At 42.3% G+C, this 15,611-nt stretch overlaps 1 protein-coding gene across 1 annotated transcript; it reads left to right on the top strand.

Annotated features, from left to right (window-relative positions):
- The first annotated feature begins 2,661 nt into the window (after positions 1-2,661).
- On the top strand, positions 2,662-13,669 carry ptpdc1a (protein tyrosine phosphatase domain containing 1a). The gene is made up of 10 exons (XM_055027070.1): positions 2,662-2,807; positions 6,836-6,931; positions 7,984-8,155; positions 8,243-8,323; positions 8,413-8,531; positions 9,326-9,463; positions 9,545-10,608; positions 10,800-10,985; positions 11,516-11,626; positions 12,597-13,669. The coding sequence occupies exons 2-10, from the start codon at positions 6,844-6,846 to the stop codon at positions 12,708-12,710; spliced, it is 2,073 nt and encodes a 690-aa protein (XP_054883045.1). The 5' UTR covers positions 2,662-2,807; positions 6,836-6,843; the 3' UTR covers positions 12,711-13,669.
- The last annotated feature ends 1,942 nt before the right edge of the window (positions 13,670-15,611 follow it).

Raw genomic sequence — 15,611 nt, 5'->3', positions numbered from 1 at the left:
GAGCCCGGCACCTTGGTAGTGAGATCAGGAATAAGCCTTTTGGAGTTAAGAGTTCCGTCGTGGCTCCGCCCTCCCTCCTTCTCTCCCTCTCTCCCGCCCTGGATTTGCCCTTGCAGCTTTCTGCCTCTGCTAAGCCTTCCATGCAAAGGCGCACTTGTCCTGCATGGACTTATTCAAAACAGAGGTAAATGAGGACTTGGAGCAAGGACACTTGAAGCAACTTCAACTAGGAACTCTTAACCTGATGATGGTGAGCAGGCTGAGAACAGAGAAGCTGGTCCTAAAAGGAGAAAATGATATATATATATATATATATATATATAAAATGTTTGAGTTGGTCTATTTCTTGCAGCAACAGTCAGACTTAGTTGTGCAGTGTTAAAAATAAGCTCTTTTTTTTTCTTTTTACCTCATAGTACCTCATCGAGTTTTAGAATCCATCTTGAATCATTGTGCTAAAATTTCAATAAGACTGGTAACTTGTAGACAATCAGATTAGCTAGTTTAGATTTAGAAAACTCCCTCCACACGTGTGAAGTTATATCAAGGCTTCTATAAACAGAATAAAACACAGACTACACTAAGTCAGAAAACTGGAACTTTGAAGAATGAAGGATAAAGGCCACCCAAGAAATTGAGGATGAATTAAGAAATCTTGTAGGAGTTGACGATTTTTCTTGCGGATTTTGTTTAAAAGATTTTGGTCGGTTTGATCGGAAACGTTATTTAGAAATTTATTTAGAAATTTAAACAATTTAAACAATTATTACTTTTTGCTTCGTGCTCCTCTGACATATGTCTCCCTCTGGTGGTTCCTCCAAGGATTACAAAATAATCCCGGGGGATGCCTGCAAAGTAAACAACAGCAAAGATTTTCTCTCTAATATGGATGACTGTCCTTAAAACATGTTTGGTTTCTAAAACACAACTCAGACAAAAAATTGTTTTGCTTGTTTTGTTTTTTTTGTACACTGCGAATGCAAAAGTTTATGAAAAAACCGTTAGTCACTTAATCAAAACTTATTCTCTGTATTAAATTAGCAGCGGTCACAGTAAACTAATATTTAAGTCATTAAAAGCAGCCACATATTGACATATAGTCTCTAAACTGAATCAGTTTATATTGCACAATAGATGTATGATGCATTTTAAAACATGAGACATGATTAGACTAGCAGATTATTCAGATAACATAATCATTTGAATAAAAGAAATCCATCAGAGTATTGGGTGTTAAAAAAGCTTACTGTTCCTGAAAACATATCCTGGACATATCAATAAATTATTAGGCATCTTAATAGACCATTTTCACAATTTTCACATAAATTCTGATTCCTGTGTAGATGATGCTGTGAATACATTTCAGCTGCAGAAAAGATTTTTAGATGCTGACATTTGGTAGAGTTGGAATATACACAGGGCATCATTAAAATATTTGCCAAGATGTTTAAAATTATTTTATCAAAATATTACTACAAGCACATCCTGTATTCTGGACGTCAAAGACTGGTAGTGGGGGAACAGTCCACAAGGGGGCAGTACAGGATCTGCTACTTACTGGGTCAGTGGCGATCCCAAGGTCTAAAAGTTATTGTCTCTCCAGTGGGCTATGATTGATGCTGTGGATCTAGACTAAAACAGTTTAATGACTAAATGTAACTGGCATAATTTGTCAGACACCTAAAGCAATAACAGAAGATACCAAATATCTGTAAAAAAAACGTCTTTTTTTATTTTTTTCAAAAATACTTGAATCCATCTGGTTTTGAAGTGACCCTGAAGGCAACGTTTGTCACCATTATTTACATTCAAGCTTTTCTGGATTAAAATTTCCAAGAAAAAGGCACTTTATAAGATCAGAGAAGACAGCTTTGTTACTGGGAGCAGTTTGGATGATGCTTTTAAAACAAAAATTTTGATAAGACTGAAGTACGGAAAGCAGATTTCCTTAAAAAAATCTGCTCTGGAATACCAGTTTGTGTCACTAGTACACAGATCAACCCTGGATCATTTGTCCTAAGTCCTCTAAGTAATCAATTTTCGACAGATTGCAGTTGATGTTGGTCACACACACATCCAACCTGATTGAGTGAGTTCATCTAACGGTGGTTGGTAATGAATCTTTTCCACAACCAGTGAACCATTCATAGCAGAATTATCGGAGAGTCTGATCAAGGTGTTTTAAAAATGATCGCTTCAAGTTATTGCTCCAAAATTATTTCCAACTTTTTTTTCCACACATTTATTTTCATCTTTACTTTTTCATAATAAATATTGAAAACAGACACTAGATAGATAGATAGATAGATAGATAGATAGATAGATAGATAGATAGATAGATAGATAGATAGATAGATAGATAGATAGATAGATAGATAGATAGATAGATAGATAGATAGATAGATAGATATATATAGATAGATAGATAGATAGATAGATAGATAGATAGATAGATAGATAGATAGATAATATTTTGTCCGGATATATACAATTTTCTTTGAGTACCTGAGATTATCTGTGTGTTCTGACGGAACGTGGTTCCCTGTGAATGAATGATCAAGGTGTATTAAAAATGATCGCTTCAAGTTTAATTCTGCGGAGCTGAGGCTGAGGTCACGTGGTGCCTCTGGACCGTTATCCCCATCAGGTTGCTAGGTAGGCTAGTTAGCTAGCTGACCAAATGATGTGGCCGCGAGGACGGAGCGCTTTGCAACCCGCCCGCGTTGACATGACGGCGGCTTCGGGGAGATGACGAGACCATGTCCGACACTGTAAAAACTTCCCCGCTTAAGGACGACAAGCAAACGGTAATTCTGTCCCTTTTTGTCCTCGGTATCCTCTTGGTTAGCCCGAGCCTGGGCTTTTTAAGTGCAGTAAGCTAATTAGCTAACGCTAAGTCTTCAGCTTGCAGCATCAGCACCAGGAAAACAAACGGAGCTGCTGCAGTACTGTCGTGAAGATGTGTTCAAAAAGGACCGAGTGAAGACTGGGCGGCAGTTCTCTGCGGGGTTATTACAGAGTGTTGTTAGAAGACAGTAAAAACAGCACTGAGGCTCGGGACAGTTTACTGTCCGCTCCACACAGCGTTGAGTCGGCGACAGCCCAGGACGCTCATCCTGGTTTCCTCTGAGCTGCGCTGCATCTCTTGCTGACTCCCAGCTCATTTATTTCAGTAGTTGAGTTCAAAAAGTGAAACTCGTATTCTAAGTATTAGTTACAAGCAGAGTGACGTATTTCATAGATTAATTTCTGTTGCTTTTTGGGATCGTAGCGAATGAAAACTCCAAAGATACAGTATCTGCTCTCAGTCTGCATTAATGCAGCGTGACTCGGAGCAAATCTACCTGTGGTTCTGCTGAGGTGTTCCAGAAATGCAGGTTGTATTGTTGGCCCCCATGAGGTATTAGAACCTGGAAACAATTGCCGTAGCTCTATGAAGCTCCATTAAACCTCGACCTTCGCCTTTGGGGTTAACAAATGTGGAGGAGTGAGAAGGATAACACAGAAGGTAGGTTTGAACACCTCGCTTACTGGACTCCAACTGACCCTCACAGAATAATGGTACCCAGAATAACGTAAAAGAAAGATGGTTCGCCCAGGGCGCCAAAGAGACTAGCACCACCTCTGGCTATTGAGACTCAAATCTATTGGGGAAGCTGTTGTTGAAACAAGAAAACTTGCCCCAAGAGGATACAAGAGTTGAGGCAATTAAAAATCTCCTAATGGAAATGATGGGACTTGACGACCAGCTCTCCATCTTCGTCAAAGACGGGAGCGTTTCTCAACTCGTTACCCACTGGGAGCCGCGTTGTATCATACTGAGCCAATGCTCCTTTTGTATCCTGTTTGTGTCTTCCAGATATGTATGATTTAATCGCCAAAAGCATTCACGCGTTTGGCGATTTTTATTGCCGGATGCCAGGAGGGTGTTGTTGCTCAGATGATGAACTGTTCCATGTCATTGTGCAGACTCTTTTCTCTGCCCAAGTCCTTTGTTGACTGATCAGGTGGCCCTCTAGACACATTGCCATAAATTAAACATGGTGAGAGAAACATCATCTCGTTGGGCGTATTTCTTCTGTAGCACTCACAGGAAATGACTCTCACATGCCGCGCTCATTAGAAGCGTGGTAGGAAACTCAGCTTTCGCACCAACTCTCCTAAGTCCTCCCAGCGGACGTGAGCGTGTGGAGCTGCAATAAACGTGAGCAGCGCCATGGTTGGCATGTCTCCTACAAACAGTACTGTATTAATTAATTATTGTTGCTGCATTGACTAAGTTGAGCATTTTAATCTGCTGTGTGTGAGGAAGAAAGGCTTGATTGTCATCAGGAGCTCTACGTGAACAATGCCAGGTAATGTCAGGACCCTTCTGACCCATCGGAAACACCTGAGCCAGTCTTAGATCAGCCCTCGGTGCCATATCGGTTTTTAAGGGGAAGTGTGGATTACGTCTTGAAAGAGGGAAAAAAAAAATGTGAAAAAAACCACATCCACAGGCTCTAACTTTACATGGTCTATTATTTATAGAGTTCAGGAGTGTAGCTCAGGTAGTGATGTAACGCCAGCTGGAACTGAGGTTAGTAAAGATAGCTTTCAGTAGGAGTCCATCACCTCTTCACAATATGAAATGGTTCAAGCAGCAAACAAAATGTTCTGTTCATCTTGCTAACATTTATACAAGTTTCTGTTGCAATATTTAGTCCTCTATCTCAAACTTGGCAGAACTGGGTTTGATGATGTTTTTTCTAGCTTTGATTCTGATCTCGGGTGCGGACTGATGTCATCTTAAATACATTACTCAACCTCAATTGTCAGTAGAGCCACTCAGAATTTTAGTCACATAGTTAGTTGAGTTTTTATCCAAGTGCATTCATGTGGTTAATGAGCCTAATCATAAATATCACAGTCTAGGTGATGAGATAAAGCTCAAATATACTAAAATAGATCTTTTAGGTCATATTGCACAGTCCTACCTTGAACAGCATTTAAAGCTCCTGCCTTTAGTTCAGGTTAGAGGTCGTGATTCAATAATAAGAAATAGAGACTGGGTAAAAATGCCCTCCATGGCAGACATGTCTGCCACGGGGGTGAAGTCCAAAGTCCGACAGGCAAATCACCAATTGTGGGACGAACTCCTACCACTATTGCCGCCGTCGTCCCATGTTACTGTTGGCTCCTTCTTAGTTGCCCTCACTGCAAAACAAAACACCTTAAGTATATTTGGTCTAATTTCGAGTGCAGATATCTCAACACACTTAAAATAAGACAAACTAACTTACAAGTAACTTTTCAGAAAGATTAAAGAAGCTCGTTTTAAGTAATTGATTTCTTAATATTGATGGGAAAAGTACTTGTTCTAATAATAGATTAGATTATTTTATTTATAACATAAAAAGATGTGTTTAAGTGAAATAATCTGCTAATGGAATTAGTACTTTTTCAGCAATATTAAGGAATTAATCATTTAAAACAACCTTCTATATCTTCATGAAAAGTTATTTGTAATTTAGTTTTAGTTCAGTTTTGTTTTATTTCAAGCATATGAACACATTTCCACTAAAACCAGATCAGAAATATTTGGTAACATTTTGTGTTTTTGCAGGGCTGTTAGTCATTTTCCAGGACAGGAGTTTTCGAATCCAGGCTTTGAAAGCCTGTACTGCAGGTACTGCCTAGTGGTTCAACACACCCCAACCAAATGGCCGAACAACCTCCTCAGTTTGGAGTGAAATTCTCCAGAGTCTTGCTAATGATCTCATCACATGACTTGGGTATTCTGAGGCAAAGAAGCTTCTAAAAGCTGCAGAACTCCGGCCCGAGAGGACTGGATTTAATGACCCTTGATCTCGACAGATCTTCAGTTGGTTCATCCCCCAGTTACAGGTGGACTATATTCAATAATTAAATTCATTGGCTGTACTAGACATCATTTATCTTGTGCACTCAATCATTTTAGAATTAAAACATTCAGGGCGTTTTGTGCATTGTTCAAGGGGTGTGAATACGCTGCACATCCATCCTGCCACTGTGCTGTTTGACGAAACTCGTCTCATTGACTGAATCAAAGAGGAAACAGCTGGCAGAGGTAAAGGAAATATTTATTTCCAACAGTCCAGCTCCATCCTTAATGGATCACTGGATACGACAGGTGCTGAATTTCACTTAATGCAACACTGAACTCGCAGAGCCCTGATTGGAGTTTCACAGCATCATACGAAACATCTGTTCTCTCCAGCCAAACTGACGTCTAGAAACCTAGTAGTGACCAAACCTTTCCTACTGGAGTTGATGAATCTGTAGGGTGAGCACAGAAGTACTGCTTGCTTGCAGCGCTGCTACAGTGGATGTGCTCAACTGAATAATTGATTAGAGCGCCATCAGCCTTGTAGAGGAGAATCGATTCCCATCATCATGCTGGAGCTGCAAATCAGTGATGGGGAGGTTTAAGCCAAGAGAGATCTCATGTCTGTGCTTTGCTGCAGGTGCAAACATCAGCCCTGAGTGGAGCTCAGGACATGAGATCTCAGAGCAAACATGGAGGCAGGTAGATGGAGCATTCCATGGCAACACTTGTTGGTACTTCAGCTGCTCCCAGCGGTGCTGATGCCACGCCCTGCTGCTCCCTGTGCTTCTGACTGACATGCGTCTCTCCCTCTCTCCCCTGAGGTGTCCTGCCAGGCAACGCTGCTTACGCCGATCGCAGCTTCGCCGTGCGACCGCCCAGTAACCGTCTGTTTAATTGGCACAGCTGGAGCTCTTGCCTGTTTGCTGCTTGGCTGTTCCGTTTTGTGTTTTTCCACCTGCTGACACAACGTTTGTTCTCATGTTTCAGCCCCGGCCATGGCAGCAGGTGTCAGCATACTGAGCGACCTGCCCCACTCCGTCAGGACTCCCCGTACAGAGGAGGTCGGCGCAGAGATGGAGGCAGGTAGGGGAAAACTCTGCAGCACACAACACATGTATTCTCTGCTGCTTTTGCTCTAGGCAGGACCATAAACCTATAGTCACGCCTCTGTGTCCTGTTAAATTAGAGATTCTTGGCAGGTTTGCTCTCACTTTGAGGCGGGATCTATGCATGATGTGACGCATCCTGTTTCCTCTTGTAGATAATACACCTGATTGGATGTCACGTGTGAGAAACTGATTGATTTCTTTTAGATTTGATGAGTTTCAGGTGTTTGTTTCAGGAACCATAACTGATTTAATGAGCCATTCTCAGTTTCACTGTACCGGCCGTGTGTACTTAGACTTGCATGGCTTAATCTTTGAGACAAGCATATGCTACTGGCAGGATCAACCAGGTAGACTCCCAGGCAAGCGACGTCGCCACGTGAATTAGCACTGCATGAATAAAGTGAACTGAATGAAACCCAATTCTTAAATAGTTTTTACTTATTCTGGTTATTGAGAAAATAATAAAGTGTGTTCTTGGTAAGAATGTTTTAGAATAATCACAGTTTCAACTTTTACTGGGCAGTGATCTCAACAACAGCACAGAGTTAAGTGTAAAATAATTGCAAATATAAAAAGATAGAAAATAAATACTATTGTATTCTAAAGCCGGACAATAGTATTCAGTTCACCCTCGTGTATTGCTGGGCTTATGTTCCAAAAATAACCTGCCGTTCTCGAGTCTGGAAGAAGCGAAGCAGCCACAAACCATCACACTGCCGCCACCGTGTTTGACTGTTAACCCTACGTGCAGAGCTGCTGACTCTGTAGGATCTGTTAGCCCAGAAAGCCTGCAATACCTGAACCAGTTCATGATTCAGAACTGACAACAGCCTTCCTGAAATGATTGAAATCATTTCCAGCAGATTTTTTATTTTTTTTTATGCTAATAGCCCAATCTCTGCTCTGGAGCTCCTGCTCTCCTCTCTGATGCTTGCTGCTAGCCTCTTGCAGCTTAATAAAACACTTCTCACCCCATTTACACTTCTGATCATTATCTTTATATGCTGTGGACATTTTTTTTCCCAGCCAATGCAAGAGTCCCCACAGCGAAGTACACCAAGATGGGGGAAACACTGAGACACGTCATCCCTGGACACATGCAGTGCTCCATGGCCTGTGGAGGGAAAGCCTGTAAATACGAGAACCCGTCTCGCTGGAGCGATGAGGAGCAAGCTATTAAAGGACTCTACTCATCTTGGTGTGTCTACAGGTCTTTCTCAGCTCAGAGCTGATTGGTCCATTCTGCTTTTTCCTCCTCATACATCGTCTAATTTTCCATTTACAGGATCACTGACAACTTGCTAGCTATGGCGAGGCCTTCCTCTGAAGCTATAGAGAAATATAATATAATCCAGCAGTTTCAAAGGTACTGTATTATTCTGGAGCTTGTTTTTTTTTAGCTCTGGTTATGTTTCCATTCCTTAACCCTGTTGATGTGTGTAATGCTGTCCTCAGGTGTGGTGTGAAGACTGTTATTAACCTGCAGAGACCCGGCGAACACGCCAGCTGCGGCTTCCCTCTGGAGCCGGAGAGCGGCTTCACCTATCGGCCCGAAACTTTCATGGAGGCAGGAAGTGAGTTCCACATCACACAGCACCGTACTGGTGAAAGCAAAGGCTGTAATTTCTGCAAAACAAATTGCTCATCATACATGTTCAGACCTGTTAATACTGTTAAAGTTGGATCATGGTGAGGGCATTGACCATTTAGCTAACTATTTGAGGTTTTCTCATTTCGTTACTTGACTTTTTAGGGTCCGCCACAGGACATTTCGTTCAAACCGTGTGTCAGTTTGTACCTTCCAGCGAGTTGCTTCCTGTCTGCTTCGACAACCAAGCATGTGAAATAATGTCCAAAGGAGTATGTTAACCTGTTGTGCATATGGCTGAATGTTGGTGTTTCATTGTTTGTTTTTTTAGTTGGTTGAGCTTGAAATTGCCAAAAATCCCATAAAGCCTTCTATGCGCTGTTCTTGAGCTAATCTAAAGGCCACGTGAAGTTTGTACCTCTGTTGCTCCTGACTCTGCCAAATCCAGCCATCTGCTACCATGGCTGCCAAATATTGGCATCAAGGATGGAACAACACCTATCGGTCAAACTCTTGTATGTTCTGCAGTGTTGGAACACTGGTTCATATTTTGTAATTGTCTCAATAAAGTAGCTGTACAGCGTGGTGGGGACAATGTCGCCAGGTGACATGCTAACTTTTATTGAAGCATTGTCTGTTCATCTCTTCCTGGGTGGAAAAAGCATTTAAACAATAGATGTCGAGAATGAGAGGAACAGAAGTGGATCATGTATGACGTGCCAAAATGATCGGCTCACATGAGACACACAATGAGCCAGTTGTTATCTGATTTTCTTTCAGTCTATTACTACAACTTTGGATGGAAAGACTACGGCGTAGCCTCATTGACAACAGTGCTTGATATGGTGAAAGTTATGTCGTTTGCTGTACAAGAAGGAAAAATAGCCGTCCACTGCCATGCTGGTCTCGGAAGAACAGGTTTGTATGCCAGCCTCTCTCTTCAGAATGGCAGAGATTCTCACTTTTTCCTTCTAAACGTTTGAATTTCCTTTCACTCAGGTGTGTTATTGGCATGCTATTTGGTTTTCACCACCCGGATGAACGGTGATCAAGCCATCCTGTTTGTTCGAGCCAAAAGACCCAACTCCATCCAGACCAGAGGCCAGCTGCTGTGTGTCAGGGAGTTTGCCCAGTTCCTGGTTCCTCTGCGAAGTGTGTTCTCATGCGCGGAACCCAAAGCAAGTGCCGTCACCTTGTCTCAGTACCTTACCCGGCAGCGTCACCTATTGCATGGCTACGAGGCCCGGGAAATGAAGAACGTGCCAAAGATTGTTCAGCTGGTTTGCAGGCTGCTGGTGGACATTTCGGCCAACAGACAGGTGGTGATCGAAGAGGAGTGGCTGGAGATGCCCGACCTCACCGCCGAGGTGGAGAAGACCGTGTCCCAGCAGGCCCTTCAGCAGCTGGGGAAGGAAATGATGGGGAAAGGGATTCCGCTCCTGCCTTGTTCGTCAGACATGCTCCTCCCACCACCACAGCTGAGCAGAACCTCAGGTGATCAACCACTCGCCAGTGACAATGAGTTGGACCCACTGTGGCGACAACAGAACCTAGGAAATCCTCACAGATTTCTGTCTAACAACCGGAGTCTCAGCGACTCTTTGCTCCACAAGCATGGACTGTATCAGGACCGCGTAGAAAATCTTAGTAAACCAATCAGCTACCGGACGAGACTTTGCTCGTCTTACGGCAACCTAAAGACCTGCAACCAGTCCGGCTGCTGTTACCCCTGTACGCAAGACACGAACTCTCACACAAGAGCCAAAGAAGACCTGGGCATGTGTGTTTTACATAAGAGGCACCACAGTTTAAGCTCTCATTTGTCAGAGCTTGGAAAGAAATCCTGCTTTGACGCCACGCTGCCTCCTTTTCAGCTCCAGAGCAGCTTAGTTTCCAGCGTGGAGTGTGTGGACGGAGGAGCTGACCCAGGAGATGTCCCAGAAGCCCCTCACATCAGCCTCCAGTCTGAACTCTCCCCAGATAACAGACGTCTGATGGTGGCCAAAGCTCTGGCCACAGACCTGGTCGACAAAGAGGTCTCCTCCAACGTTTTAATATGGCAGGTAAAATCTTTTCTTATTCTGCCCAATGCAAATGGCAGTCCAGGCTCGGTGAAGCTTTTATTAGCAACTATATCCAGATTTGTCTTGGTGGACTGTCTGACGGACTGAACCTGCAGCAGTTCTTCTATAGTTCAGTCAGCCACTTCCTGTGTTTCAGTAAATTGATCCTCAGTGTTTCTTGTTGCGTACAGATAGAGCTGAACTCCAGAGAGGGAGCCTGGGAGAGGCTTTGTAATGAAAGAGACCCAGTGGTCCTCTCCAGCCTGATGTGGTCATGGCTGGAGCAACTCAAGGATCCAGTCATCAGCCATGACGACGTGTTATCCCTCAGTGAGAAGAATGTAAACCCGCTGACTGCCATCAACTCTCTGGAAAAGGTAGCTTGATGAGGGGGTAGCGTGTCCTGATGTGCCCACTGAAGTTGCACTGAAAGTCAGTTCAAGCTCACTTGTGTTTTGTTTTTCATCAGCACGTCTCTCTGATGCTCACAAAATCATTTAAGCTGCTTAATTTAAACATTTTCAGTGTCTTCAAACACGTTTTCTCACAAACTTTGTGGTTAAAAAAAACACATATTTGCAAAAATAATTTTTTAGCAGTAAAAAAACTGGTTAAAAATACATATATATTTTTTACTGAATTTTACAGTAAAAAAATCATAAAACCAGGTGTTGATGAAACGTCCTTTAATGTCATTGCTATAGGATTATATCACATACCACCCAGTCATGTGGAGGACCGTACTAAAATATTTCAGGGTTTTACCTTCTTCAGCTGTAAGAACTGCTTACACCAGATTGTTTTTTTATGATGTCCTCAAATATTAATATTTTGAGGACAAAAGTATCTTTCAAGTATGCATCTTCAGAGTATGTGCGAATGCATGCTGACTTGCTGTGACCTCCAGGGTCACAGGCTCACGTTGCTGTGCATCCTCGAGTGTGCTGCTCATCTCCTGCCTGTGCCTGAAGCTGTGCTGACGTGTTTCCTCAACAAGACAATCAAAGTGTTCACCAGGGTAAGTGTTAACACCAGGCGCTTGTCCACTAGCCCGCTTCTAACCGGTTCGGTCCCGGTCCACCCCCGTCAAGGTCCATTAGCAGATCCGCAGCGGCTCTGCCCGGATGTTGTCAGATTTTTGTCCCTATTTTATGGGTAGAACTAGCCGGGCCACGCCAGATACGGCACCAAAACGATTTGAAAAACAGCTGCAATGCAAAAAATACAAAAACTTATCAAGTAACTTTGGTCGAGTTTCTAGTGCAAATATCTTAGTACGCTTGAAATAAGACAAAAGTAACTTATAAATAACTTTTCAGCGAGATGAAGAAGCTAGTCTCAGGTCAGTAGTTCCTTATTATTGATGAAAAAGGAAGATTATTTCACTTATAACAAGATATTTTCCCCATGATAAAAGTGAACTTTGAAGCTGTGGTCAGCTTTCTGTCCATTCTGGAGTTTTGCGCCGACACCGTGAAACACTAGAACCACATAACATTTTGGATTAAAAAAAAAGTTGATGCTTGGCTATTGGTATGCATCTTTTGACTGCATCACCTAAAGCCAAAAGGTTGTACTTAAAAAAAAATAAAATAAAGTGCCAGAATGTAATTATATTTCTATGTATTGTAGAATGATCAGCTGATCTGAGTCTTTATCATTGTGTTTGGGCAAGCAATGACGTTCTGTAAGACTAAATGAAATATGTGGGTTCATTTGAGTCCATTCGAACGAGAACCCGAAGGTTCTCCATAACTGAGCGTCACTGCATACATCAGGAGAGTTGACCACCGCCGCTGTTCACGCACAACCCAACCACAATACTGAGGAACGGAGCATGTAATGGAGAAGCTCAATACCTTCGGTATAGAACCGAACAGAACTGCACATTAACCGGTTAGAGTGAGGCCTGCTAGTAGAAAAACACCCACTGTGACCCCGACATTTGAAGATGTGAACTCCTAAGGCATTTGTTTTGCTCTCACCAGACGGATCCATCCTCAGACAAGAATGAGTCACTGTACAAAACCCTGAAAGCAATCCTGACTCCCATTCTTTACGAGCTTCATTCCAAAGCTGTGGATGTGACCGAAGACTCCTGATCAGCTTCAGCTTTGTTTCTCCTGACAGGGTTCCATGCTCGTGTCATTAGCCAGCGCCTTACACCACGTACTTTGGACTTTACCAGCCGGTAAAGTTCGAAGCGTTTTCACTGAGGAGTGTATCGATATGTAGATGATAACTACTGCCATCGTTGATGTTAACGTGCCACTGTGCTCAGCTTGAAACATTTGTTTGCTACTTCTTTTACTCCATTTATGACAGACTACGTTGTTGTAGTGTCTGACTTTTATCTGCTTGTAAGAAGACTTAGAAAAATGTTTCTTTTTTTTCTGCTAACAAATTCAAATTCAAGAATACTTTATTGATCCCAAAAGGAAGTTAAATTAATAAGTAATGATATTTAAGTGTGACACAAATCCAAAGATGTTGTACGCTATACAGATGGTGTACAATTACTTATTTATTCCGATATTTTTATTTTATTTTATTTTAAACAGCTGAACTAGAGTTCAGCTAGAGCTTAGCGAGTAATAGGATTACTTTACTTGATATAGAATATCAAGCCAGATAATAAACTTTGACTATGTGTTGGTAATTCATGTTCAACTGACCATTGTGCTTTTTGTTAATCTGATGTCCTTAATATTATTTACAACATAAAACCTCTCATTGTGATGTTCTGCTGATGCAGAACTCCTTCTCTCAGCTGGACCCTTTACCATGTTCATGCATGTGTGTGTGTGTGTGTGTGTGTGTGTGTGTGTGTGTGTGTGTGTGTGTGCGTGTGCGTGTGTTTGAAAGTGGGCAAGCTGCGATAAGTGAATACTGCCTCTCACCTTATGTGTCTCACGTGTGGACGTATCGTTGCTTTGAACCGCTAACATGCTGATGGAAGACCTGACACATTTCACTGTGGGGTTTGTTTTCACTGTACAATAATTTTTGTATACTTTCTAAAGGTTGCTTCATACAGAAATAAATGCCTGACTAATTGCAAGTCGTGTGGACTAATTATTCCTAAGCATCAGTTCAGCTGAAAGGTGAAAAGAAAGCAGTCACATAATGACCTGCCCGTTTCCTGTAGCCACCTGAGGTCCTTGTATCAAGGCGTCGAGCCTTTGGTGTCCTTCAACTTTGACATGAGTCCAACTGATCCTTTTATGAGAACTCTATCTTCAAGAAAGAATTTGATGTGAATTGTACGTTTTGTGATTCATATCCTTCAACTGTTGTCCTCTTGTTTTGGCACCGTCTCTGTTAATGCTTTTCGGCATAAGCTTCAGTTTCAGCCTCATTTCCACAGACAGCAAGACAAAAGGCAGAGAAGGATTTCTTTAAGGCCGAAATAAAAGCGAGTGCAACACCAGAAAATAGACTCTTGCTGGCAAAGATAGAAATTTTTAAAGAAGAGCTGTAGGGAGTTTAAGAGAGAGAATGAGGAAGCTTAAAACAAGTAGTTGAAAATTTGAGGACAAAAATTGAGCGCTTTGGGGGTCCAGGAGCCTAAAAGAAAGGTTTTTCCAAGTTGTTCAGTACATAAATTACTTGTTAAATATTAAAAAATGTATTCAATTTTAAATGATTTTCCTGAGCTTGTTTTAAGAACAATATAAATAGCTTTTGCTGAAGGATTGGGATATTTGTATTATTAATCACTCTTTAGTGATTGCTTTGTATCAGCAGGCATTCGTTTTAAAAAAAAAAACTATCATTGTGTCCTCAAGCAATGCATTGATATCAAGAAACATTGTAAGGATCTGATTGCTGTTCCAACTGCGCCACTGTGCTTTCCTATTTTGCACGAACACTTGTATACATCCACCACAAGGTGGCAGCACTGCGGCTGCGAGGGGACGAAGTGAGCAGAAGTCGGGACTCAAAGCAGTTGGACAGCGGAGGAGCGTTTTGTCATGACAGTCATCCAGGTAGGTGGACAGAATCATTTATACATGCAGTATTAAGGTATGCATGAGCTTCCAGTTGGATTTTTAGCTCTGATATTCACCTTGAGAGAAAACCAGAGGAATGGAGGGGGCGCTCTGGCCGGAAGAGTGGCTCCGGTACTTCAACGCGAGCTTTGCCGCTCTGGTCACCCATGTTGGACCGGGGATGCTAGCTGTCAGGGACCGTTAGCTAGTCGGCTATCAGGGGCAGTTAACGGGGCTCGGCTGAGAATGTGGCGCCGCTGTAACTGCGGGTTACATCTCCCGGCTGTGTGTTTAATGTTGAAGGTTAGCTAGAACAGAAATGAGGCTCTCCCAAGAAAAAGTCCCGGCTCGTCTTCTCTGTCACCGCGGCTGACGGCAGGGATTAGCTTGCTAGCTTCATTCGCTGGTCAAGGAGGAGGAACTGGTGTCAGTGAGGAGCCTCCTCCCTCCTGATGGACACCAGCTGCACGACTTAAAGGAGGAAAATATCGAAATGCTATACAAATATTCCGGTATTGTAACATTTAGGTTACAGTTTTTTGTTTTTCTTTTAGAAACGTGTACAACAACCCTTTTCTCTCCACTTAAACTTTAAATAAAAAAAAATGACATTGAAGGAAACTGACATTCAACAAGTTCCTGTTCATCAAATTAAATGTTTCTCTGTCCCATGATGAGGCTTTCAAAGAATTTAAAAAGTTTTCTGGGACTTTAATATTCCAGGCAGGGCTGCATAATATCAGGTAAATGATTAATTTGGGCAAATCCACATTTCTCACTGCTTCTGCCCTGAACTGTTATGATAAACGCCTGTGACCTTTCCCATCCGCCGCAGTGAGACTCTGTCCAACAGGCTGATTGACATTATTATAGAGGGGAAGACTCCGACCTGGAACCCCTCGTTGGCATTCATTTTGCACATTGTTTTGTTTCACCCATCAGTTTTTCGAGTGATGACATATTTAAATTGATTCCATTTTTGTTCCGTTTAGTCAACATTCAGTCCTAATA

This window comes from Poeciliopsis prolifica, unplaced genomic scaffold (assembly GCF_027474105.1).
Source record: "Poeciliopsis prolifica strain line A6 unplaced genomic scaffold, Auburn_PproV2 SCAFFOLD003, whole genome shotgun sequence".
Taxonomy (NCBI): domain Eukaryota; kingdom Metazoa; phylum Chordata; class Actinopteri; order Cyprinodontiformes; family Poeciliidae; genus Poeciliopsis; species Poeciliopsis prolifica.
This window is presented reverse-complemented; position numbering and strand designations above follow the sequence as displayed.